Source organism: Paroedura picta, chromosome 15, assembly GCF_049243985.1.
Source record: "Paroedura picta isolate Pp20150507F chromosome 15, Ppicta_v3.0, whole genome shotgun sequence".
NCBI classification, from domain to species: Eukaryota; Metazoa; Chordata; class Lepidosauria; order Squamata; family Gekkonidae; genus Paroedura; species Paroedura picta.
This window is the reverse complement of record NC_135383.1, coordinates 19,788,806-19,815,595: the sequence shown is the minus strand read 5'-3', so window position 1 is coordinate 19,815,595 and position 26,790 is coordinate 19,788,806. Positions and strand designations below refer to the sequence as shown.

Below are 26,790 nucleotides of genomic sequence, written 5' to 3'. Positions count from 1 at the left end.
GTTGCTCTTTCATCCCAGCTTCCGTGACAGAGTTATTATAAAGATTAACTGGAGAAGGCACTCTAAATTTTGTGCAGTGGAAAATAGAATAGAAATGTATCAGATAATAATCACCCAATTATAACACAAAATTAATATGTTTTAAGGAGTTAAATTAATATTTTTAAATAATTATATGGGGGTTTTTGTTCAAATCCTTTGATTTTGATTTGAAGTAGCAGAGTGATGCCCAGGAAGTGGCTGCAACAAATCTTAGTTTTGCTCAGTGTTTTTTGACAATGCAGCCTTCCATTTTCTATTTGCGATATAGACAAGCCTGTCCCCACATGGAAAACAACTCTGTCTCAAACTGCTTCTCTCCCCAGACACTTGACAAACATTATCTCAACAGTTCTTATGGCAGATACTTGTAAATCAGGCCAGTGTTATTGTAATTAATCTGAGATTGGAAAGAGCTGTCCCATCCTCCAGTTATAATCTTTATAAAGATAGATTCAAATGGGTAGCCGTGTTGGTCTGAAGTAGCACAATAAAATCAGAGTCCAGTAGCACCTTTCAGACCAACAAGCATTTATTCAGAGCGTGAGCTTTCGAGTGCAAGCACTCTTCATCAGACTATGATCTTCTTACATGACAGTGAATATATAGCAAAAATCAGTTCTGGTATATCTTTATAAAAACCCTGCCAGGGAGGCCGGCTGAATGAGCAACTGACTCAGTAAGCTTCAAGGCTGAGCAGGGATTTGAAAACAGCAGTTTCCAGTTCAACTACACAGCACTGTTTAATTGTAATAACACTGGTCTGATGTTTAAGGATCGCTGTAACCACTGTTGAAATAATACTTGTCTAGTGTCTGGAAGAGAGTAACGGTTTGAGACACAGGTGCTTTCCACCTGAGAAGAGGTTTGAGTATTTCCCCCATTGCTGCCAATAGGACAGAGCAGCAGCAGAAATTCCACATGGCAGGTTTCTCTGCCCCAGTCCCCTGACATTGGTTATTTCATCTTCCCTCTACACTACCATGGATTTCCCAGGTTTTTCTTTCTGAAAAATGAAAAGCCAGGGAAACCAGGGCATGATTCTTTGGATGTTGGGAACACTCAGAAATCAATAGTAAACTGAGGCACTAATTCAGATATAAAGGTGATTGACTTACACAAAATACCCAGCCAAACCAGCATAGATGAGCAGATGGTAGAGTTTATTTATTTACAGGAGGTTTTGCAGTGATGATTGCTACTGGTAGTCATAGCTTTTAAAAACTCTGCAAAATACTGATGTGATATTTTGGCATTGATGGTTGTTTGAATTTAAAGTTGTGTAATTAGAAGAAAAATCTATTTGAGGAAGTGCTAAACCCTGTTCTGAAAAGCCATGTGCTTTAGTTAGGTGTGGGAGGGAAAGTCTATTGGTGAAACCAATGTTTTCAGGGGTAGTTTCCGTAGTGTCTAATTTTAGGAGTCCCCAGCCTTGTTAGGCCTGGAATTTGGAGAGATAGAGAGCAGTGAATGCTACAGTGCTAATAATAAAATGGCTGCCTCAAAATGTTGCAAGGTTTTAAGCACAGTGCATTTCTACATTGAAAGCAGTTGCTTATGAATGGGCAGTTATTGCAGACACATGTTCCATGCGTTGTGGGCTCTTCCAAAGTGCCTCCTGCATTGAAGAAATGCAGGAAAATTGGGGTTGGCTGTTTGATTTCAGTTGGTTTCAGTTTCCAAAGCAAGGCGTAGATTGTGTTTGGACACAGAGCATGCCCAGAGACCTAAGACCTGGAAGAGTCAGTTCTTTAAGACTATACTTTTAGAAGTAATTTCTGTAGTATCCAACTAGATACGTGCATTTGGAATTGGTTAGTTTTCCAGCTGTGAGAAAGAGTCAAAGGTGTTCTTATCAGAGGGTCGACCAGGCAGGCATTGTTGCTTTGATATTCTCGATGCTTCTTCTGCCTTCTTTCTAAGAGAATGCAGAATAAGTGATCAGGCTTCTTTTGGCAGCTGTTTTCCAAGTATACTCACATTTTCTTTTGTATGTGAATCAAGCTGGGAGCATTCTATTTCCATTAATATTCTTGTAAACAAAATGTAATAAAGTCATTGGAACTCAGCAGACGTGCAAGATTAACAGACATGCACTGTAACAGGTGAAGACTCCCTGGTCTTTTTTGAAGCCTTGGGAAATGCAATCAGATGGTGAATTCAGCAAGATGGGTTTCATTGCTTGTCTGTCTGTAGCTGAAGAAAAGAACAAGAGTCCAGTAGCACTATAAAGACTAACAACATTTGTGGCATGGGATGAGTTTTCCTGAGTCACTGCTCACTTCTTATTCAACAATTGATACTAAAAACCCACTTCTTCAGATAAGTGAGCAGACTCAGGAAAGCTCACAGCTTGCACCATGGTCCTGCCTCAGACCAACACTGCAACCCACCTGAAATTATCTTGGTGGAAATCTTTACAACTATTTTGTGAGCCTGGCAGGCAGTTTCCTTCCATTTTCCCCAGGCTGAGAGTGGTTTACTTAACGCTACTATCCTATTACTCAAATTGCAATTACTCAGGAATAAATTTGTCTGTATTCAGTCAGACTCCTCGTTAATTAGTGTTGCCAGCTCCAGGTTGAGAAATCCTAGAGATTTGGAGGTGGCTCAGCAGATCAGATTCCTGGAGAGTCTACTCTCCAAACGCACCCATTTTCTCCAGGCAAACTGATTGATGTTTTCTGGAGATCAGCCGTAATTCTGAGACATCTCCAGGCCCGATCTGAAGACTGGCAACTCTACCTGCAATTGTGTTAAAAGATTTCAGCTTTTCTGGAGTGAAGAAGCCATTTCAGCAGCGTTTTCCTGGCTTACAGAATAATTTCATGCAATATGACCCATTGCAAATTTCCTCAGAAGCAAAATTCGGGCGTAAAGAATCATGAATAGCTGTGTTCAAACTGCGTAGCACTGAAATAGCTTCTACGGCCGCTAATAACCCTCTTCTAGGACGCTCTTTGGAAACACGTGGCTTTTGAAGAGCCAATGAGCGTGCACGAAGGTAGTAAGTTCCGGGAAACCCTGGGAGAAAATGATTGGCTGCTGGATCTCTGTATGTAAATTTCAGCGGGGCAGGGAGACGCCTTTTAAAAAACAAAACGCTGTGTTTTAAACTACCCTGCTTTATTAAATGCTTTCGACAGTATTTTTTAAAAAACAAATAGCTATTGGGTACTGTAAAAGCAAGCCTCTGAAAAGAAACGGGCGATGAGCCAGGGGGAGTTCGCTCGCTGTGATGTAGAAAACTATCCAAGAGCGCTTCGTGCAGGAGCCGTGCAGAAGTTAGTTAAGACTATACTTTCAGGGATCATTTCTATAGTTTCTAACTAGAGAAGTGCTTTCGAAAGTGATCGGTCTCGCCAACCACGAGGACGAGGTAAAGTGTTCTCTCCTGAGCGTGAAGCTGGCAGGTAGTGTTACTTTGTTGTAACTGGCTACCTGCTCTTGATGATCGTTCTGCCTTCTTTTTAGGAGGTTGGAGGGAGAGAACACATTCTGAGTGGTTGGATCTCTTTTTAAACTGGTTTAAGGAAAGAATTAATTCTTTTGGCGTTTTATTACTATTTTGAAGGTAATAAGGTGATATTCTTTTTAATCATTACCAATATATTTATGAGGTGCTTTTTAAAATTTGTAATTTTAGTATTCTCTTGTTACAAATTTCTTTCAAGGAGCTTCTGGCTTATCTTACTTTAATTTACCTCGCAAGGGTAGATGAGACCATGGAATCTCATCTAAATCAGCTTGGTGTATTGGTTAAGGAGTGGAAGAGTGCATGCATTGGCTTTGAATACATGTTTGTTGGTCTTAAGGGTGCTATTGGAGTCAAATTTTGTTGTGGTTAAGAGCTGTAGCTTCTGATTTGAAGAACTGGGTTTGATTCCTCACTTTTCCACATGTAGAGTTGGGTGACTTTAGGCCAGTAACAGTTCTCTTAGTGCTCTCTCAACCTCATCTACTTCACAGGGTGTCTGCTGTGGGGAGATGAAAGGTGGTAGGTACATAACCAGCTCTTCTTTTCTAAATTATGCATTTAAAGCACCGCTATGGGAGGTAGTAATTTTAAATATAACTCTTACAAGTTATACAAAAAACTCTCTAACATACTGGCAATGCATATAATCCATCAACCTTTAAACTTTTTACACGTCATTAGTATCCAACTGGAAAAGTATGTAAAATAAATTCCTTTCCAAATGCAAGGAATAGACAAAGTGTGTTGTTTTGACTGCATAGTTTTGTTCCTAATACATGAATCCCTGACATTTTGAGCCTGCAGATACAGTTGCAATTCTGACACAGGGGTGGGTGAAATCATGAAATGGCTGCTCCAAGAAGTGGAGCCAACCACTGAATGTCAGGTTATGTATAACACTTAATAGCAACCCTTCAACATTTCAGCCAGAAGCTGTGTTTAATAAGATGTCTTCTGCAGTAGTAGCACAGCTTCTGCTGCCAGCAACTAAAAGAAAATCTAGATAACCGATCTCCAGTGGAGAATCAGAAGTTCACAAAAGTCCCACCTACTTCTATAAATACTTGGTGGGTATTAAGTAAGCCATCAGGGGGGCTCCATAGTGCCCATAGGCTGTTCTGCCTTGTTTGGAAAGAAGATTGGAAGAACAGGCTCAGTGGTTAGCTTTCATTTTAAAAGCAATTTACAGATTATATTGATATGTTTGCTGTTCTCTTAATCTTGTGGTGGCCTTCCTTGCTATTTTAAACCTATATTTTGACTCAGGAAATGCGAGTAGATATTCCTGCAATTTTTCTAAAAAAAAAAAAATACCTTGATACAGATGCAGTTCTGGATTTATTCATATTTGTAAGGATTTGTATTGCTAAGATACAGTGAATAATTTGATAAGTCTCTTTTGTGGGGTAGTCAGAGAAAGGCCTATAGAACTGAAAGCTTATGTTTGCATTTAAAAAAAAAGGTGAAATAATTATTTGACATTTTCCCCTATAATACCTTCCTAGCATTGGATTTTGTGGAGCAAGTGGGAAAGGACTGGACAAACCTCCTTCTGCTGCCTAGAAGCCTCTATTTGTTTGTGTGTTCACAACATTGTATTCTATTTGTGCACAATGAGATAATTATGAAATCTGAAATTACAGACAGCAAATTTAAAACAAAAATCTATAGCTCTCTCATCAAAACACAAGGCAACATACTTAAAATTGCCACATTAAAAATGTAGTGCATCCAATCACGATGCTAGCCATAAAGCAGTGAAACCAGGCCACCCTTAAACAAGTTGAGATATACTGCACATGCTCCCCAGATTTGCAGAAGAAACAACGGCTTTGTAAATTAACCTGAAGAAAGATATTAAAAAATCCCCAACCTCATACAAACTGAGAATGTCTCAGGATGCCCTGAATGCTGAGAGTGGTTGAGAGTCAGTTGAAAAGGAGAAGGAACTTACTTTAAATCTTGAAATATCTGTCCTAGTGGGACAGATATTAGATTGAGGGGACATTTCTGTGGTTACTTATGGTCCAGCTGATGATCTGAATAGTTTATCCACAACAGACTCCCACAGTTCCATCAAACTGGACGTTCACCAAATATTTAAGCAGCAGCTGTTTTCTGCATGTATACTTAAATTTTGTGGAGTTGCTTGCTGAGTGTGTGTAGGCTTACAGCTTGAGTCAGGCATTACAGAGTAAGGAATTGAGGCCTCCATTGATTTTTTAAAAAGTAATTGAAAATATTACACATCAACAAATAGAAAAAAACAACCTATGGAACATTACCACTACTACCAACACAATAATACCCCAGAAAGAAATAATAATAATAAAAAAACCAGAAACAAAAACAAACAAACATTGATTTAAAGTGGTGTTTTCCTTTTTTCAGGGATCTCTGCTGATGCTATTAACTCTTTGGGACAGACCGCTCTGTTCATAGCAGCTTTACTTGGTCTTGGGAAATTGGTCGATATTCTTTTGGATTTTGGCTCAGACCCTAATCAGTAAGTGCTACATTTCCCTACTGTCACTTGATATTTCTGGTCTGCCTAATTTATTGGAAAATACCAGTTCGGGGGGGGGGGGAATTACCAGAGAGAGAAGATAGGTGGGAAAGCAGAAGCTGTGGGTCATGATCTCCAGAACATTCCTATCCCATTCTATAGACCCCCAAGAATAGCTTGGAATAGCACAGCTTCTGCTTAGCCAGTCCGTCTGGATATTGGTCATGCTTTTTACTTTGCATTCAAAGTAAATTTGCATTCAAAGTAAATCCTACAAAACACCATACATCTCTAGTGTTTTATCTAAGGGAAACCAGTCCCCTAATCATTGATCCTGAAACTTGTTACTCTTTCAGGAGAAGGATATTCAGTAAGTAACTAAACTATATCTTCCTGGTTGTGTATGTTTCTGTAGTCGCTGTTATGATGGGAGTACTCCAGTGCATGCTGCAGCTTTCTCAAGCAACCAATCAGTTCTTAGTAAGTTGCTGGAGGCAGGTGGAGACTTGCGAGTCCATGATGAGAACGGAAAGAACCCAGAGAGCTGGGCAGTGTCTGCTGCAAAGGAAAGTAGCCTCCAGGTATGTGATCTTGTAAACTTTATGAGGGTAAGATTGGAAGAAAGCAACCTTAAATCTTCATTTTGTAAACCAGCGAAGGGCACATGGCATGTAAATCCTATGTGTGCTTGTGAATAATTTCCATTGAACTTGGCTATATAGCTTTATTATTATTATTTAATTTTTAGACCACCATTCTCCAATTAAGTCTCAGGGCGGTTTACAGCATAAAACAGTTAAAAACACAATAAAATCCCCATAATACCCCAAATTGCGAATTACATCATACAACATTGTGACCAGCAACGGTCATAATTCTAATCACAATTACCCAACTTCCCCCATGTTCAGCCTGGTGGGAAATAATATTCAGAAGAGGGTGGGAGTCAATCCATAGATCTAACAAATGATCTCGATGTTGGAGATCTCAGTATTGGGGGGGATCCTCAGATGGCTGCACAAGGCCATTTCTTCCAACCCCTTTGCCTGAAGGCTTTTGATTTTATTGGTTTTGTTCATATTCTTCTGAGCATATCTTAAAAAGGTAAAGGTATCCCCTGTGCAAGCACCGGGTCATGTCTGACCCTTGGGGTGACGCCCTCCAGCGTTTTCATGGCGGACTCAATACGGGGTGGTTTGCCAATGCCTTCCGCAGTCATTACCACTTACCCCCCAGCAAGCTGGGTACTCATTTTACCGACCTCGGAAGGATGGAAGGCTGAGTCAACCTTGAGCCGGCTGCTGGGATTGAACTCCCAGCCTCATGGGCAGACAGCTTCAGACAGCATTTCTGCTGCTTACCACTCTGCGCCACAAGAGGAGTAGAAATATGCTTAAAGGAAAACAAAAAGGATACCAGGATGCTGTTCATAACCAGTTTCTTTGCTTTATGTAATAGAATAATTATGGAAACAGAATATATGCGGGCTTGATATGGGCCTCTGAAAAAGTTACTTAATTGCTGAAAATGGGATGCCAATGTAAATGCGTGCCCTTGGAAGTTTGGTTTTCTTTGTATATGCATACATACATGCAACTAAAACCAACCACAGTAACATTTCTGCGAGTTTTGCTGCCCAATAATATATCCAATTTGTACTCCAAACTGCACTTAACATGAAAGAGGTAATATTTTTTTCACTATTGTGACATCTCTTTACTAAGTTGTATAAAGGCTGTCTCTACACTCCATGCCTGTTTGCACGTGAGGTGCTGTTTTAACCTTGAACCACACTACCTCTTAGTTGTTTTGTTCATTTCAGATGTTGGAGTTTATCCAGCGTTGCACAGCACACATGCAGGCCACTCTGCTGAATTACACCTTGTTATACAAAGTTGGTTCTCCAAGAGACCTTGTTTACAACCCTTCAAGGTTTGGAAGCATCACGCAAGGGTAAATGTTTTGGTGCATTCTCTCTCTCTCTCTCTGTCTCTCTCTTATATACAAGAAATTCCGTTATTAACAGGCTTCTAAATAGGTGCTTCAGAATGGTAATTCATTTGAGTTTTGTGTGATCATGTTCTCTCATTTGGATAAATCATAAAATCTGTGTTCATAGTTCTCTTACACTTGCATTGAAAAGATGAACCTTATATTAAAGTGATTTTATTTATTAATAATCCATATTTCTCACTGAGAATCCAGGCAGATAACATAGTAGAAGTAATTACAATCAACAGGATGGGACATCAATAACCAGGGCAATAGGATTTGGTCTGCAGAAATCTAGTATGTCATGTTAAATGATGCAGAAATTATGTAATAGGATTCTAATTAGAGCAACCAAAGACGTGCAGTAAGTACACCCCAAAGCTCCTGAATAATTCAGTTTTGCATAGTTTGCAGGATGCTGAGAGATAAGGAGCCTTCTTGACCTCATCAAGCAGGCCATTCTGGGGTGAGGGGGCATAATATAAAAGTACAGGTATGGACAGTTTTTGATTTTACCCATTTGTATGGTGGCATGTGCAGAAGGCCCTGCTAAGACAAGGGAAGCTCTCGTGGCAGAGCAAACAGGAACAGATGGATCTGTAGATGTGAGGAACCAAGGTTATTAAGGGCTTTGTATCTCATGTTGTGCCTGAATTGAATCTGTTAGCTGATGGGCAATCAGTGGAATGACTGCAGAATGGGAATAATATGGTAACGCTGCGTAGCTTCCAGTAATAACTGGACAGCAGCCTTTTGTACCTGTGCAGAGTGCATTACAGTAGTTTAGTCTTGATGTTACTGTGACATGGATCCAGATGGTTGGAGGTAGGGCACCATTTTCCAGGGTAGACTGAGCGGGAAGAAAACACTTATTGCAACTGCATTAACTTGGTTCTCTAGCAGTAAGATTGTATCCAGACTCTTAACGGAATTCGTACGATTCAGCTGAACCCCTTTGAAAAAATGACCAAGATATTTGCCTCCTCAAACTCTTGACAAATCAGGATTTAGTTTGAGTTTGTTCACTCTTAGTCACTTAACCACACTGATTTAGGCCTTCTCTGGCATCAAGGAGGTATGTGTTCGGAGACAGAGAGCTGGCTGTCATCAGTGTACTTAAAAAAAAACTTTTTACTTATATCCAGCATTTTTGGATTTCAATTTCCATAACTAATCTATTTTACAACTACATTATTGGCTTCATCTTTATTACACATTTGGTGTTGTATATTTGCCACCTCAACTTAACTATAACTTTTGACAATATATCAGAGCATGGAAAAAAATCTGTTATACCTCTTAATAAAAAGGCAAAAAATATTTCTCAGGAACCAGTTCTTTATGCATTTATGTTATTTTTAAAATGTATTCTGTTTCCGCTTCTACATTTCAATACATTTGTGTACAGGTTTTTCAGCTCCTTCTTATTCTGACTTTATCTTCTGCTTACATAATGCACACTCCGTCTCTCCTCAGATTTTGTGGTTGAGCTTTTTTACCATTACTGCATATTCAGCAAGTTTATCTTCCTATTCTTCTGGGCGGGGGCAGACATAGTTTCCATTCTGGTCCGTAGATAATTTTAACTGCTATCACCATGTATTTGAATATCCATTCCAGAATTTTTGAATATTTATTTCAGTATCCTTAGCATCCATAAGAAATTTAAATTTTAATGTTCTGCCTTTTCCATGCATTTCCTTTTGATATTTTTTTGCTTTTACAAGTCTACCGCATAAGATAAACATCTATCTGTGTCTTGGCATTTGCAGTATTTTCCTTTGTAATTTTTGTCTCCTTCATATCCTTTAGGGCAGTAGTTCTCAACTTTCCTAATGCCGTGACCCCCTGCCACTGCCAAGGCTGTGGCGGTGGTGGTGCGGCAGCGGTGGTGGCTTTGGTGACCTGGGAAAAGGGTCGATCAACCCCCATAGGGTTGAGAACCGCTTTAGGGCTATTTATTATCTAAAAATATGTTGTACAACTTTTCTCTTAATATCTAGCTGACTGTAAACTTTATTTTTCCCTTATATACGTTCCCATTAACCCATAGATATTTCCTCTCTAAAATTTTGCACCCATTTTACCATACAGTGACATCAGCTTATTGGTAACAGTGGTCCCCAAAACAATGAATGATTTGTTCTAAAGGCATTATATAGAGCAAGGATTCTCAACCAGGGGTCCGCAGAACCCTGGGGGTCTACAGGAGTTCCAGAAAGTGACCTCCCCCTTTCTCTGCCTGCCTTAATAGAGTTGGCCACAAGCTAGGGAACTGGCCACCTCCACCTTGAAGGCTCGATGAGTAGGCTATGGGTACAAAATCAAAGGGGGAGAGTCGTTTGTGGCATAATATGAGGTCTTGCCCTTCTTGTCTAGATGAGGTGGAACCACCATAGTAGTAGTAAAGGTGTGGGGAGGGAGGGAGTGCCTAGATGTAAGACTGTCTGGTGAACAGCTCTAAGGTTTTCAGTTTATGCGTGGGGTGGAAGTAGAATAATTAAATAGGTACAGTTAAAGGCCTTATTGACATATGAACCATAGTGATGGATTGGCCTCCTACTCTAAATTGGATGCAATTGAAACGTAAATGGTGACTTTCCTTTTTCTTGTGAACCCAGAAGATAGCTGCACAAACTTCCTTTTATTTTTTTACCTGGGCAGGGGATGGGGATCAAGTGACATAGTTCAAAAGCAACAGCTCCTTTTAAATTAATGCATTTCTCTCCAAGATGATGTTGAGAGTTGAGAAGTTTCCTCAAAGTAGTCTGCCATGAGAGGTCCTGATGCTTTGGTTTTTTTTTTTGTTTGTTTTTTTGCCCTTCAGAAGAGACCACAGCCCACTGGGAAGATTTCTGAAAGGCTCAAACAGTTCTGAAAAGTGCAAGCAGTGTGGGCGAACTTTTAGCTTTGGCTTTGGGAAGGTAAGCTGTTGAAATGCAAAATACAGTCAGCTGCTGAAATGCAAAATACCATCAGGGTTCCACTTTTCTTTTTTAATATAGATTTTACTTTTATCTATCTTAGAAAGTTTAAAAAGAAAAGAGTTACAAAGAATTCATATATACATCCCAGCAGTCCTGAACTTCTTGCGGTGGTGTTCTATTGACCAGAACAGTTAATTTAGCCATCATGGCAAGTTCTCTGATTTTTCCAGCCCACGAGTCCAAATGAGGAAGGTTCTGCTTTTCATGATCAAGCTGAACAAAAATTCAGTCATTAACTAAAATCAGAATCATAGCACTGTTATATATCTCCTTGGCATATGGTCAACTGGTGGGTGACAAACATAATCTAACTGGCCACCAGCTGGCCTCCAGCAGAGTGTTCCCACTGCTTCTTTCCATTAAGGGAGAACTTTCTAGAACTGCCCTTGGATGGGAAGTGGAAATCTGGAACATAATTGGGATTCTTGGGCAGTTAGTCCAGGGTCATTTTTTCTTCTTGAATTCCTGGAAGACTGTTGGAAGTTATGAGCCTCATATTGCTGTCCATCCCCCATTTCCTCTCCCTGAGGTTGCATTAAGGTTTCTTTCTCTTTCTGTCTGTTCCATCTCAGTTTTATCTCAGTGGCAGCAAGCAACTGGGTTACCTATCATCACTGCCACTCATTACAGAAAAAGAACTGTTCCAGGGCGATGATGAACGGACCTTCTCATTTACTGCTGGACCATACATGACTATGACCAAGTAAGTTGCCGTTGGAGATGTGTTTGTACTTCTGCATCTTAAATGCAACTCTCTAAATCACGCCGTTTGTTCTCCCCCTGTTGCCCATGCCCCTGTTTTATTTTTCTCAAAGTCTTGAAAGAAGCTGCCCAGAGGGTTGGATTAATGGTCTTATAGTAATTCTGCTCCGGAATTGATAGTGTTAGATGGTGTGTCCTCTAATTTTTGTTTTTCTCAATCTGTGAACTTGTATAGATGTGGATTTTTACATAGATATTACAAGTATTTTTGGAATAAAACCTCTGCAGAGGGATCTTCTGAACATCATATTTCTTGGGAGAATAGGGACAAACTGAGACTGAAAATAAAATTTAAAATATTATTGGTGCAGAATGCATGCTTGGTAGTCCATTTAATTTTAAAGTGCATACAGGACTGCCTCTCCTAATGCATCTCTAGAAGAGTCCTGTGCTCAACCAATAACCACAGGCTAGTGGTTGCTGGCCCCAAAGAAATCCATCGGGCCTCAACCACAGCTAAGGCCTTCTCAGCCTTGGCTCTTGCCTGTTTGAATGATCTCCCAGAAAACATCAGGGCCCTGTTGGAGCTCGCTGAGTTCTGCAGGGCTTGCAAAACAGAGCTCTTCCACCAGGCCTGTGGTCGAAGCCAGTCAAACAACTACCAATAATATCATACTTGCCTCCCTCCTATACCCTGGGTTTGGATATTACATCTTAAAGTGTGTTAGAAATGTTTTAAGAATGCTGAATTGTGATTTTAACTGCATGGCTGCCTAGAAATTCAAAGAAAAAAAATTAACAACAGGGGCAGAGTGACTTCACAATCCAGAAAGTTTTTATTTCCTCGGTTCTTTTTGGTGAGTGCCACTTACTCTCTGTCTTCCTCAGTCTGATGTGGGGCATGACTCGGGTAACAGTGAAGGAGCTGAATCTGAAACCCCATCAGAACTGCAGCAAACGGCACCTGGCTGACCTGCTGCTTGCAGAGAAAGAGTACAGCAGGTATTCATCGGTCTCTGGAATAATAGTCACTCGTCAGTGTGGTGGCTAAAACAGTGTGTGGGGGTGCACAAGTAAGTGTGGGATGAGGGAATGTTTTCTGTTCCAAGAGAAATGGGGCCGGGGAGCACTCCCAATTCTTTGTAGCCCTACTGCTTCAAGAAAAAGTTCCCTGTTTTGCATCCCTCCTGTGTCAATGGAACTCGAGTCTATTTTTGTGCCTCAAACATTAAATGTACACATTTTCCAGTTATGTGCTTATACCATTAAAATGACACCAAAGAATTATCAGCTGCACTGAAAACGAGGCAGACTCTAATCAACGACAGTGGCAATGATTGAAATGGAGACGGCCACATCGGCTTATCCTGATTTTCCATTGGCAGGCTAGGCACTGACCATCTTGAGGCGTATTTAGCATTTTGATATCCTACCAGCTTTATGTCCCTTGAGAATTTGATCAAAGCCAGATGGTAGAGAGGGAAGCCAAAAGTCTAATGGCTGACCAGAAAATGTGTCCTGAGGGGAAATTCAGTTTGTTTCTTTTTCTAAGATAAGCATCTATGAAGCTGAAAATATCCTTTCTGTGTAGTCTGATTTTCTTTCATATTTGGGGGCATCTTATTCCCTCTGCAGTAAACTCCGTCATCCTCATTTGCTTCTGTTGATGGCTGAGTGCTTATCCAGTGACTTGGAGAGAACCCGTTTAGTGTATGAGAGAGTTAACTTTGGCTCGCTGTACAGCATTCTTCATGAGAGGGTAATGCCTCCATTTTGTTTTCCTCAGACTTTATCGCCTGTGCTCAGTCAGATCCCTTGGTCCCAGTTTGCTTTGTTTTTCTTTTCTGCTCTCTGCTAGCAGCTTGGTGAGCCTGCTGGAGGAGGAGGGATGCCACTCGCTGCTTCTGCACCTTCTAGGGGTTGATTTCTATTCTGTCTGCCCTTGCACTTCTGGCTGAGGCAAGAAAACTAGATGAGATATGGCAGCACCCCCCTCCATGTATATACATGAATGGAAAACCTTAATATTTTCTACAAAGCCATATTTTCTTACTTTTTGGGTAGATACAGTAGTTATTTCAACTGATTTCCTTGGCCCATGTGAAGCGCATCTGGCCTTAACCAGGGCCAAGGCCTTTTTGGTCCTAGTCCCTGCTTGGTGGAATGAGCTCTCGGAAGAGCTAAGGGCCTGACAGAACTCACACAGTTCTGCAGGGCCTGCAAGATAGAGCTCTTCTGCCAGGAAGGGAAGATCTTGGGCCCCTCCTCTAAGCACCAAACTCTTGAGAAATATGGCTGCAGTGTGGGGTTTTTTGTGTGTGTGTGTGTGTGGGGGGGTGGGATTGTTTTTTTTTAGTTGTTTTTAGACTATTCAAAATGTGTATTCATGTTGTTAACCACTGCAAGATGACTGATCCAGGAGCGGCAGTCTACAAATGAAATAAATAAATAATTCAGTATTTAATTGTTTTAAAGCTGCATTTCTATGCTATTGGAAAGGCAGGATAGACATTTTAAAAGTACATATATTTGTATTGTATTTCTAGTGTTTGAAGCACTTCATAGATCTTACTGTAGCAATCTTTAAAAACAGACTGTATGTTAGGCCATTATTATTAGCTTCCCCAAATGGAGAGACTGAAGTACGGAGGGAGAGTGAGTGGCTTCCCTAATCTGTTTAGGCTGAGTGAAGACTTTAATTTCTTTCTGGCTGAGTGAAGACTTTAACCTGATTGACGTTTCTCTTGAAAGTTATGCTATACCAGCTCCTTAATCTGCATAAATAAAGGCCTAGGGCAGCTAAGAAAGACATTATATGCCATTCTTTCTTGGTGGATATTCTTGTACAGGAACTTAAGCACATGGAGGACGTCGTGTTGGGCTGCCACCTGGTGTTTTGCGCAGGGCAGATTGCCCCACCTCTTTCCGCTCCCACACAGGGGAGCATTTGGCTTGCTGTACCCTGTTTGCCCCAGATTTGTGCGCCCACATTTTAAAATTTTGTTTTTAAGACCATGGTATTGTGTACCAGCACAATACTGCATTCTTAAAAATAAAAAAAACACCCCAGGTGACACTGCCACACCGTGCAGTGTAGCAGAGCTGCCAGGGACATATTTTTTCCCTTCCGGGATGCCGTGCTTGGGCATGGGTGTGGAGGAGCCAGGATCACCCAGTTCTTCCATAGCCGAATGGCTGAGGCCCAACATAAGCCCTGTTGAATGAAGGGCCTATGTTGAGTCAGACCTGGGACGGCCCTGGATTGGCACTGATGTCACGTGGAAGCAGGAATTTGGCTTAATCCGCAATGAGCAATGAGTTGGGCCAAATTCCTGGTTCAGAAATGATGCAGGTTAACACCACTCATAAGAAGAGCTAGCTATGCTAATCAAATTCAAATTAATTTATTTTAATACAGCACTGCGGCCAGATAAAAGATAGCAAGAAAAAACATTTCAGAGTAGAAAAGCTATGCTAATCTTCAATCTGTCCTGTTTAACTGAGAATAATGAACGCCTTCAGCAAGTACCAGTTACCCCTCTTAACTCTCATTCCTTGCCTACAGCGTTCAGAGTTTCCAATTGTACATGCCGAGACAATTGTGCACTTGCTGCTCCAGGTGATTGAGGCCTTGCGGTTCCTGCACATACACGGTTTCGTCCACCGCACAGTCAGCTCTTATGCGGTAATGGTTGTAACCACTGGTGAAGCCCGACTTACCAATTTGGAGTACATGATCGAAAGGTTTGAGTGTCATACTTAACTGAATCTCTAACACATTGTGATGAGGAAGTGTAGATGTGTGTGGAGGAAGGACTTGTAGATTGCAAGGACCCTTGGGTGCAGGGTATCCACATGGAACCTTCTTTCAGTTGGCAATCGGATATGGCCCTTTTCCCCCATATGGTAAATTAAAAAATGAACTTTCATGGGAGAAAGTCAGGGGAGGACAGTCAAAACCACCAGTGGAGTAGGAGCGACACTTGTTCCTTGTTGCCCTCTGTTGTTAAAAATCAAGCCTGCTCTAATCTGTATATTCATCCTTACTCCTTCATCTGTATAGACACTTCCCGGGTTCTTTTTCTTGGTAACATTGAGGTGTGGAACCATGTTGGGAACTACTTTTTAATGCTGTGAGGGATGCTGTTGTAATCTGTCTTGCTCCCAGGAGTTGTGAAACCCAAGTTCTGCTGTTTGGCCTCTTTGTACTGCCCCCTCCTGTCTGACTTAAGTTCCAAGGCTGCTGGCAGAGGTCTAGAATGGCTTAACCTTGGCGAGTTTCCTCTGTCTCTTTAAATGGTGTTGAGGAAAGTGTCCTTGGACTCTGAAATTCTACAGCTTCTCATGGGTCATCTGGATCATCTCCCAGGAGACTCAGTCCCTGTTTCCTAGGCCAGTGTACTCAACATTCTACTAGTCAGAGCTTCCTGGGTGGTTTGGCAGCTCTTTAGCCAGCAGTTGCCTCTGGGTTCTGAAAGTAGGGGTGCAGCACCCAGTCTTCCTCCCTCCTTTCCAGTGTTTGGGGCTCCTGGAGATATTTGGGTTCCCTGTACGCAAGGGCATTTGGGTTCAATACGATTCTCTGCACATAAAGTTCTGTGGCCTTCTGTTTCTGGCAGTAAGGATGGTGGAGAACACAGTGACCTGACCCGAGTGCCCATCGCCTCTCAGCTGTTCAAGTGGTGCTCACCAGAAGTGATCCTTGAAAAATCTGCTACGGCCAAATCAGACATCTACAGCTTCTGTGCCGTGATGCAGGAGGCGTTCACAGGTACGCTTAAGGAGGCGGAATGTTCGGAATGAGCTCACTTGACACAGGAGCCTTGCCAGTAGCTTAGCAGAAAATAGGGGGAAAGTGGTGCTTCTAGGACAGGCTTTCTCAGCCAGGGCTTAGTGAAACCCTGGAGTTTCTTGGTGGCCCTGGAAGGCTTTCCTGAATGGGTGGGAGTTAATTAATTTTAATATATTTTTAAAAATCTGTTAAACATTTCAGGATAGATGACCATATATAGTCATGTCAACCCGCCCCTTTCCCCCAAATGGCCAAAGATGGGCCTGGAGGGGGTGGGAAGGTTAGGAGCCCTTGGTGGGCATGTACACAGCTATGCTTCTCAACCGTATTCTGCATGATCATGCTTGGAGAATGTTACAGAGATTTCTCAATGGTAAAAAAAAAAATTGAGAAAAGCTGGTTCAAAAGACCCCCCCCGGTTACAATTGATTATGAGAGCATTCTGTGTGCTATGATCACCTGTTAGGCAGCTCACGGTCCCTTTCAATGCTCCCCTCCACCTCAGCAGGCTGGGGTGGGGAGTATTGAAAGGGCTTGTGTGTGGTCTAGAGCCCGTTATATTTCTTGTACAATGGGCTTTACTGATTGTTATGCATATTTGACATTATTTCAAATATTACAGAGATGCTGTGTGACCTCCCCTGTCCCATCCCAATGAAGTTGGACTTTGTAGCACAGTACAAAGGGTCCTCTATCACAAAAGGGCCAATTCTACAATGTTAGGAAGGATCATTTGTCCAAGGGCCTTGTACAATCCTCTACATGTGCCCTTTTATTCCATGGAGCCAGGACACATCTAAATATGATTTGGGAATGTGTGTCTTCCAGATACTGTTCCTTGGGAAGGGATCAAAGGTTCTGTGGTTAAGGATCACATATTTGCTGGCCGGTCTTTGGAAACTGATGCCAGGCTGCCGAAATTGTATTATGATGCTGTGAAGGTTGGTCTGGAGTACAGAAAGAAGGACCGCACCATCAATCTGGAAGATATTCGCTACATCCTGCAAAATGACTTCAAGGTGAACCAGAATGTTTCCGTTGCCCTTTAGATAGTCTTATAAATTGACACTCTCTTGGGCCTATTCTGCACACATTGGATATTGCACTTTCAAAGTGATTTTGCAGCTGGATTTTCCTGTGCATAACAGGACAATCTACTACTAAAGTGTATTGAAAGTGCATTATCCAACGTGTGCAGAATGGGCAAGTGAGAATCTCCTATGAACTATGAGGAATTTGTTGTGCTATGCTTCTAGGAAGGAATCTTCCTTGTGGCAGAATTGACAGGCTCTAGTATGTGCAGCAGGCTAGTAAAGCTGTTAATGGGCCATTATCTTGCATTGGTTGTTGGACCCTACCCAAGGTACATAAAAACCATTCATATAGAATAGGCTTTGTTTGGTATGAAGCTAAAGCATTGCTCTTCTACATGACATTCCCCATGAGTATAGACCAGGGGTAGTCAAACTGCGTCCCTCCAGATGTCCATGGACTACAATTCCCAGGAGCCCCTGCCTGGTATAGACATTGCATTGCCATAGCTGTTCATCTTCTGATGAACTCCTTCTGATGAACTCCTAGAATCTGTTCATCTTCTGATTATATGAATCAGTCTTTTTGAAGAAAGATGGACCTGAGATTCTAGTTCTCATGGTTTTCAGTAGAAAGATGGAGTCGGGTACGCTGCGTTTGTTCAAGCAAGAAATGGGAGGGACTTCTTGTATTGAATTTGTTCAGGATGACGTTATGTCCTAAGCCCTGTCTCTTTCAGTGAGTGTGGAAAGTGGGCTCATGTTTATGTTTATTAGATTTTTACACTGCCCTCCCAGGAACCCGGCTCAGGGCAGAGTCCACAGATATAAAATATACAATAACAGTAATAGTTAGATTAAAATTAATTTAAATAAACAATAAGTTCAAACATGTTAAAAACAGCAGCAGTTATATATTGGTATTGAATCCTCCCAGAAATTCAGGAAAATTTGGGGGTGGTTAACGTATAGTAGATGGACCACTGAATGGTCTGACTTCTTCTGGCTGTATGATTTAGCAGTTGGGGGATGTATTCTAGGACAAAATGCACATTCTTGATGTCATTCTTCTCATTACAGGATTTGATTGAGTCCCACAAAGACCGCCCTTGTGAGCCTTCCAGCACATCCAACAGTGAATCCCATCACAACATAAATATCTGCTTTCCTTCCACCTCAGACTTTGGAGCCAAGATGTCCAAGCCACAAGGAGAGGAGACCGCCCAAATTGGTCTGTTCCCATGTTGTCAAGTTTGCCTTGCTGCATTGAAAGGGAGGGGCAGTTCCCTGGCAGAGACTAGGACCAGACTTGAGGGTTCTTGCAAGTACATCAGATGAGGGGTCTATTATTTTCTCTCCCTCTCCTTTTGCTTCCTCACTGTTTCTGACACTTTCCTCTGGATTAAAGGGGAAGAAGAAGAAGAGTTGGTTTTTATATGCCGCTTTTCTCTACCTGAAGTAGGCTCAAAGCGGCTTACAGTCGCCTTCCCTTTCCTCTTCCCACCACAGACACCCTGTGAGGGAGGTGAGGCTGAGAGAGCCCTCATATTATTGAAGAAAAGTTGGTTATTATATGCTGCTTTTCTCTACCCAAAGGAGTCTCAGAGCGGCTTACAATCACCTTCCCTTTTCTCTCCTCACAGCAGACACGCTGTGGAGTAGGTGAGGCTGAGGGAGCCCTGATATTCCTGCTTGGTCAGAGCAGTTTTCTCAGGGCTGTGGCGAGCCCAAGGTTACCCAGCTGGCTGCATTCGGAGGAGCGCAGATTCAAACCCGGCTCGCCAGATCAGAAGTCCGCACTTCTAACCACGCTGGCTCTCGAAGCTGGAAACAATGATGATGTACCAATCTACAGAACCAGCTCAGAGAACAGTGAAGGATGTGTGTGTGATATCTTAATTAGGAATAAGCTGCCTTCTCCATCAATCAGTGCAAATAATTAAGGTTGATAATCTTATTTGTCAGTGGGTCCTCACTCAAAATACTTCAGACCTGTTTAGAAGACCAGCCTTGTGCAATGTTTGGGAGTTTTATAGATAAAAGGGTGTTTTGAATGGCTAGAAAGAGAAACTTGAACACTGTGGATCATGTCTGCAGCTGTTATGCCTGCAACTAACACAAATCCTGTCTTGGAATTTGTATTTATGTCAGCAGCTGCTTCAGCTGGTTTAATGAAAAGAAGTTAGTAGATTTTCTTCTAGCCAGTCCATCAATGTAATTTAATCAACCAAATTGAAATACATTTGTAGATTGCCAACAGTTCAGCCATGTGTGCTTTTGATATCAAGTACAGTCCTAAATCTAGTTGCACCCTTCCAAACAATTGACTTGAATGGACTTATAAGGGTGTAACTCTGGTTAGGACTGTACTGTAAAAGAAGCATGAAATGAAAGCAACTTCTTTTTCATTGACTCACATGGGACTGCAGAGTCACAGTCCAGCTGTAGAGGAGATAAAAAGCTTAAAATAAAGATCCTTCTGGAACCTATGAGTGCTCCACCCCACTCTCACAGTGTGAACCCAAGCATCCTGTAAGAGAATGAGTTTCACCTTATGTTTGGAGATTGGGGAGCAATGAAACTGGTGCACACAACGCAGGGCTCTCATAGACCAGTTTGCCCAAGGACTTTATTGCTAAATACAATGGCTGTGCTGTTCTGTTAAGTCAAAGAGGCTGGGTTTAAGGGTGCAGCTTAAGGTAATTTTTGCTCAGACCCATTTAGTGATGCAAATGCAGAAATGATATCGGCTAGAATGCTCATTTGTATTACAAGTGTGGCATTTGCCTCATCTATGACAGTGGTCCTCACTGCATTTATGATGTGAATGCAAAGCGTACACTGGAGAGAACTGTCTGATTTCTCGTGCATGTTCAGCTGTGCACTGACAGTTTTCACTTACAGTCAAAGTAGCATGCAAGAGGTTTTTTAAAATTATTATTAGTGAGATTGTTTCATGTTTGGCAAACCCTTCCCTTCTAACTAGTGCCTGATCTCTCAGTCAGGAGCTTTACTGTGTCAAGTTGTGCTGTTTCTTCACCCGTAATTGAGGGCACTACTTTCTCCAAGGATGAGCCTGCTGTTCAAGGAGTTAAATCAAGCCCAGTCTGGAAAGCAGCTCCTGAACCCCAAGATGATGCCAGCAGCATGGATGAGAGCCTCTGCAGCTTCGAAATCAATGAGATCTACACAAGTTATGCAGAGTTGTGTGAGGGCAGCACAGAGGAAGAAGAGTCTACTGACTTGGATCCAGAATCGCCCCAAAGGACGCAAATCACTCCGGAGGAAAGGCTAAGAGTCCCATTGCTACCAGCCAAAATTCAGGATAGGCAGATGAGCTTCAGTGAGGAGGACAGCTCTTCAGACCTTGAAGCAGAGCGCAGCACTGAAAATTTTAGTGATGGGCCTGAGACTTGCTTGTTTACTCAAGCAGTACAGTCCATCAGTGAAGCAAAGGCCAGGTATTTGAATTGGGACAGACTGTATGGCAAGTGTGCCTCAGACCTGAAGACTTGTCGAAACTTAATGCAGCAATTTTCAGATGCTGCTGAGAGGATAAAGGAATCAGATATGCAGGATGCCTGTAGGAAGCAGCCACTCACAGAAAACCAAGGGCAGCAGTGCCACATCCCATGTCCTCTGGAGGAGGCCTACTTGAAGAGGACTGAGGAAGCCTTGAGAAATATCCGGGGGCCCTACAGTGGAGATAAAGCATTTCTGTGGAAGGCAGTCAGCCCTCCATCAAGGTTCTACATCCCTCCAGTGCTGCAGGTTTCAGACATTCTGAGGCCATCGGGCACTCATCACTTCCAGGCAAGGGAAAGTGAATTCAAGAATGAGAACGGGAGCCAAGACACCACCATTGGGAACAATTTTGGATTGGATGTGGCCAACATCCCTAGAGACATAGGAGCAGCAGAACCAAACTGCCAGGTGAGATGAGCAAACCAGGTCATTACCGTTGCTGGACACACACTGATACTGAGGCACTGTGAAGGACCCACAGGGCCCTGCCATCAGAAAGTTGGAGCTGGCCGCAAGGGATGGAGAGTGATGTTCTGGAGCACTCTTGTCAGGCCTGATTCAAATATGAGCATGCACTTAAGAAGTTCTAGGCATCTTGTGATTGTAATTTATCTAGTTATCCTATGGCATGTATGTACTATAGCCATGAGAGCCTAAGACACTCTGGCTCTGAGTCAGGAGAGTTTTGGAGGTGGTTTGCTATTGCCTGCCTGTGTGTCACAACCCTGGCACTTCTTGAAGGTCACCCTTCCAAGTGCTAGCCAGGGCTGACCCTGCTTGGCTTCTGACATCTAACAGGTGAAAGACCCGTCAGCCGTAATACACGCAAATGAAATGAGTTTCAAGCTGGCAATGGCAGTTTATTCCATTATAAACCATTCCTCAAACTTCCAAAACATCAAAACGAACTCCTAGGTATTTTTTTCATTTTCGGAATCTTCGTCAGTGATGTAAGATACTCCTTAATCCTTAATAATAGGTACTCTTTAAATGAATTCCTATCATATATCAGAAGGGTATGAACTTAATCCTATGGTAATATGTATGTGGTTCAATCTCCAAATGTTTCTATGGTATTCACTTTACAGAGGTCTACAAATATTAGCATCACCAAGTGTAAATGCTCTTTAGTAGTGACAATTTCCTGTTTTGTCAGTTCTGGATAGCCACTACAAGCAATAATCATGAAACCCCTAGCAGCCTACCATGCAGACCTGGTCTGGACGGTAGGCTGCTAGGGGCTTCATGATTCTTGCTTGTAGTGGCTGCCTTTGTGCCATACTTTAACTTAAAGATGATGTCAACCCAGTTTGGGTTACAAAACTTTCATGGTCACTTTCTGGGTGCTAGGAAGTACATAAGATGCAAGAGGATAGCTAGGTGTTGTCATTGATCCACTGTAGCAGCACAGAAGGACTGTGATGATGGGATGGAGAAAAGGTGCATATCAAAAAGAAAGCAAAACAGAGTGAGAGGCAGACATTAGTGATTGTCCAGGTGCCAGCCTCCTTTCTTTATAGGAGAGTGGCTTTCAAACTGTATTCCTAGGGATTCCTCAATGGCAGAAGCAGTACTGAGAGGCAAGCTTTGCTTGCAAAAATTTCTAGTACAGTTCATCCACTGCTAAGTGCAGTTGCCAGGGAAGTACTGAGGCGTCTTAGTGAGCATGCCTGATTTATTATAGGAGGTGTAGTGCATTTTAATGGTTTTCCCACAAGAACTGGGCATGTACCCCATATTGTGACCTACGACTGCAACACACAGGGGTTCTGTGGCAGATTTGTTGTGCTTTGTTGGCAGACAGGTCAATGTGAAAGGTTTTGCCAATGGCTAAAAATAAGAAAGAACAGCTTATAAAAACTTATTATGATTGGGTTATAAAATTCAAATGATAGATTACAGGATGAAGCAATGAAGAGTTAAACCCTGTGGCTGTTGGCCAGTGCTGAGCCATGAATAGATGGAGTTATTTTTCAGCTGTTGTACCCAAGTGTGTCTACCAGGAGGACCAGGATGGCAAGCACACAGCCAGTTCAAGTGAGTGAGTCGAGCTCTGCAGGGGATGGAATCAAAGAAGCAATGAGGTGAGTATTGGCTCCTAATCCTTAGCCATACTGCATCCAAGATAGTGGGAAAAATCAGGTGTAGTTGGCAACAGGACGTTCGTGGCACGTAATTTGAGCTTCAAAGAACTTAGCCCCCAGACCTACTGTTAAATGTGATGGCATATACCTTGTATTTTTTTAAATATGAGAATTGCACACAAAGAAACATGAGATGCTATGACCTATAATGATGCAAGTCAAATATTTATTTATTTATTAGATTTTTATACCACCCTCCCATATGGCTCAGGGCAGTTCACAGAAAACATTGCAGGAGTAATACACAGAACAGTCTAAACACATAACACAGTGATAAATAACATATCAACAATAATCTTAATAGTGGATTCAGATAGAATGATAACTTGGACAAACCTCTTGGGAGGTCAGGCTGCTTCAGTCTAGACTTGTTTATTTTGTAGCAAAAGTGATAGATCTGCATCTGAATTTTGCTTTGACTCTTCAGTGTTATTAAATATGTTTCTGTACTAGTAAGTTCAAGTGGGTAGCCGTGTTGGTCTGAAGCAGTAGAACAAATTTAGAGTCCAGTGGCACCTTTAAGACCAAAGGTTTATTCAAGGTATGAGCTTTCGTGTGCATACACATTTGTGTGTGCACACAAAAGCTCATACATTGTACTAGTAAGTGCTAAGGGTGTACATTTGGCATAAATTAGCCAAAAATACTTTACTGATATTATTTAAGCCGATTACAGATCAGAGAATCTGATTGGCTGCCAATATAGGTGAACCTGAATAAAAGCTGGATTTTTTAAAAGCTTTTATTTGGGTATATTCATGTATACTGATCAGCTGGGTTGACAAGAACTGAGAGATCCACACCACCTTGGCTGGGGCTGGCTCCTGCTACCCTTTTTAAAGGCTACAAGAGTAGATCAACTGGAATGACAGGTGCTGCGAGCTCTCAGCCGAGTCTGCATGCAGTGGAGAGAGACCTTTCCACCGCATGCAGATATTGGGGCCAGCTTCTCCTGCAGCACGGTTTGCCATGCCAGGCCTAGTATCAGACTGACTTTTTACAAATTGGTATTTTTCTTTTTGGGTCTGTTGAACCTCCCCCCCAAAATGGAGATTTCTGAAAAATCACAGATCTGAACACTGTACCAGTATTGGGATACAGGATTTTTCAGAAATGCAAAAAAGAAAAAAAAAAGAGGTACAATAGACCCCAAACAAAAATTGCCATTTTTTTGTTGCACGCCCCTCATTGGTATGTTGCAACCTGCCTAATAAAGGCACGTATAACTGACTGTAATCAATTACATGTAAATATCATTGCAATTATACCAGCTCGCCTAATAGCCACAGGAATTGAATGAGAATTCTATAATATAAAGAGAGGCAGACATTTGGATGGCTATTCTCTTCAGATTTTCTATCTCATCCTTTTTACGTGCCCATTCCTTTTACAGGCTCCGTCAGAAATCTGTATCTGAAATATGTGATGTAGCTTTGAGAAGAAAGGAGAAGAGGATGGCACAGCCTGAGTGGACAAGTGAGTTTCCAGTGTTGTGTCTATTTAGTTTGAACTCTGTTATCCTATATCCTATATGTCAGTCTGTTCCAGTCCAGATCTGAGATCGTGGAAGACAGCCCTCTTCTGGAGCCTAATGTTGTTGGTTCAAATGACAGTATTATTACAGGCCAGGCTGTGTGGAATTTCAGGAGGAAGTACTTTCCCCTCTCCACCAAGTATTGCTTGTTGGGCAGGTCAGGAAACAAGCTGCAGGCATTCTCTGCCACCAAACTCCCATGTGCATCGCAAAGGATCTTGGGACATGCTCAATAGTCCATGGTTAGTTAATCCAGTGCCTGTTAGACCTCAATTCCAATTCCACATGGAGTATGATTTTAGAACACAAGGGAAGCTTGTTCACTATAGTTGATGTTCTCATTGAGAAGTCCCTGATAAACATATGAGGAATACCAGCATTCCTTAGAGTTTGAAAACAACCACAGTATAACATATTTCCTGGCTATGTTAGGAAATGGGAGCTGGGCTCCCTGCCCTGTAGAGTGGTGAGAGTTGCCCAAGAAAAAAACCTAAAGGGCATAAAAAAGGTTTCTATAAAACTAGGAGATGTGCCCCTATTGGCTAGTTCATTGGTTCTCAAGCTTAACAACCTAAGGACCACCATTTTGATATGAAATAATTAAGTTTCCCCTCCCCCAGTTCTTCCCTTCCTCTTTTGTGCTTGCCACACATCAGACATCTGTTCTAAGTGCACACCAATCTATATGCCCTGTGGAGGCCTGGCCTTCTTACATCCTCAGAACATTACAGTGTATACCAAATCAGCTACAATTTTAAAGAAAAAAAATTGCATCGTCTGGATGTGACCTTTATAGTCAGGTCTCAGATAGTAGCTGATTCTATAGGGACAGAGTGCAAAATGCCCTGAACTGAATTTGAATCAATCTTGTCCTTATAGGAAGGTTGTAGGAAAAGGCCTGGAAAGCTTTCAGAGCTCCTTGTACAAATAAAGAAGACCAGTATACACGTAGGATCTGAGTTTTCAGAATTCAGTTTAAAAACATCATTAGTTCTTGTTATGTGTGGAGTACTGTCTCTCTGTGTCTTTGGTGAAGTCTTTTTCATTGGAAAATGGAATGAAAACCAGTTCAGTTTTATCACTGTAACGATTGCTTTGGTAGTGGACAACAGCAGTTCTGCCAGCTCCTATCTTCTGGAGAAAGAAGTAAGTTTATTCCCTTCTACCTGACACTTTGTCCATGCTCCCATTTCTAGAAGAACAACTTATCCTCTGTCCTGACACTCAAACACTCGTGGACTCACAGTCTGAGAAACTAATTGATTATTTTCCTGATTTGCCACTTGATGGCAGTGGAAGGTAAAGGATGGGAAAGTTATTTTGCCCTTTTTTGGTGGCTCCTTTTATATATTGGTTAAAAGGCTAAAGTATAGGTGACATTCTGATTTCTATGCTTGAAACTCCAAGTGTATAATCAAACTCCCAAATGCAACTGTGGGGGGTCCCTTTTATGGATCAGCATGGGGAATGGGCCCCACGCACCCCTGTGCCATTTCCCCAGTAAATGGTCCTCCCTGCTGCTTTAAGTGCTAATATGAACAAAGAGAAGCACAATAGGGATACTTCTGTTTATTTTATCCTTGCGAGGGCTAAAAGGGGGTAGAATTCTCTACCTGTTCAATGGGAGATAGCTGCCCCTTTCTCTATGGGGGCAATCAGCCCCTCCTTCTCAGGAAAAAATGTGTAGCTTTCCAGTTGAAAAACTTTCATCATATATTGATGCATATTCCTGCTTGTAGCATCCCTTCATTCACTCCCCCTTTATTCTATTTTTTTTTTGCTTTTTAACATTTGCAATTCTCACTTCTGTAATGTTTGTAAAATTTAAATAAATACAAAGTCTTAAAAAGATGATAAGGTGCTCCCAAATCGTTGCAGGATAGAAACTGATAGAAGTTTTTAATTCATATGAGCTTTCTCTTTAGAACTGCTTACCGGTCAGATATATGTAAATTCACTAATCCTCTGTCTTTTGAACAAATGTATCAGTTAATCTATTGCATTTATATTAATGTATATATCACCGGAAAGAGTACAGAACCTTTTTTGAGATACTGAAG

The 26,790-nt window shown here is 41.8% G+C and overlaps 1 protein-coding gene and 2 non-coding genes across 11 annotated transcripts in view; all 3 read left to right on the top strand.

The window, feature by feature from the left end:
• TEX14 (testis expressed 14, intercellular bridge forming factor) overlaps positions 1 to 26,790 on the top strand; it is a 58,187-nt gene that overhangs the window by 5,296 nt on the left and 26,101 nt on the right. For 7 of the 9 annotated variants that reach the window (XR_013226863.1, XR_013226862.1, XR_013226861.1 and 4 more), the window contains exons 3-16: positions 5,909 to 6,023; positions 6,439 to 6,604; positions 7,846 to 7,976; positions 10,843 to 10,939; positions 11,575 to 11,705; positions 12,593 to 12,706; positions 13,340 to 13,463; positions 15,270 to 15,448; positions 16,324 to 16,475; positions 17,325 to 17,515; positions 18,608 to 18,758; positions 20,529 to 21,460; positions 23,030 to 23,136; positions 24,590 to 24,672. Coding sequence is in view for 5 of the 9 variants with exons in the window: in XM_077312377.1 (XP_077168492.1) it covers positions 5,909 to 6,023; positions 6,439 to 6,604; positions 7,846 to 7,976; positions 10,843 to 10,939; positions 11,575 to 11,705; positions 12,593 to 12,706; positions 13,340 to 13,463; positions 15,270 to 15,448; positions 16,324 to 16,475; positions 17,325 to 17,515; positions 18,608 to 18,758; positions 20,529 to 21,460; positions 23,030 to 23,136; positions 24,590 to 24,672 (2,673 nt within the window). In the remaining 4 variants the exon portion in view is untranslated. Of the gene's footprint in view, positions 1 to 3,780; positions 4,037 to 5,908; positions 6,024 to 6,438; positions 6,605 to 7,845; positions 7,977 to 10,842; positions 10,940 to 11,574; positions 11,706 to 12,592; positions 12,707 to 13,339; positions 13,464 to 15,269; positions 15,449 to 16,323; positions 16,476 to 17,324; positions 17,516 to 18,607; positions 18,759 to 20,528; positions 21,461 to 23,029; positions 23,137 to 24,589; positions 24,673 to 25,926; positions 26,030 to 26,790 lie in introns of those variants that run through there. The other 2 variants (XM_077312381.1, XR_013226860.1) reach the window with 2 other exon arrangements.
• Positions 1,793 to 1,999, top strand: LOC143824966 (small nucleolar RNA U3). The gene has a single exon (XR_013226928.1). It is a non-coding gene; the product is annotated as a small nucleolar RNA U3 (small nucleolar RNA).
• On the top strand, positions 3,331 to 3,546 carry LOC143824965 (small nucleolar RNA U3). Its single transcript, XR_013226927.1, has one exon. It is a non-coding gene; the product is annotated as a small nucleolar RNA U3 (small nucleolar RNA).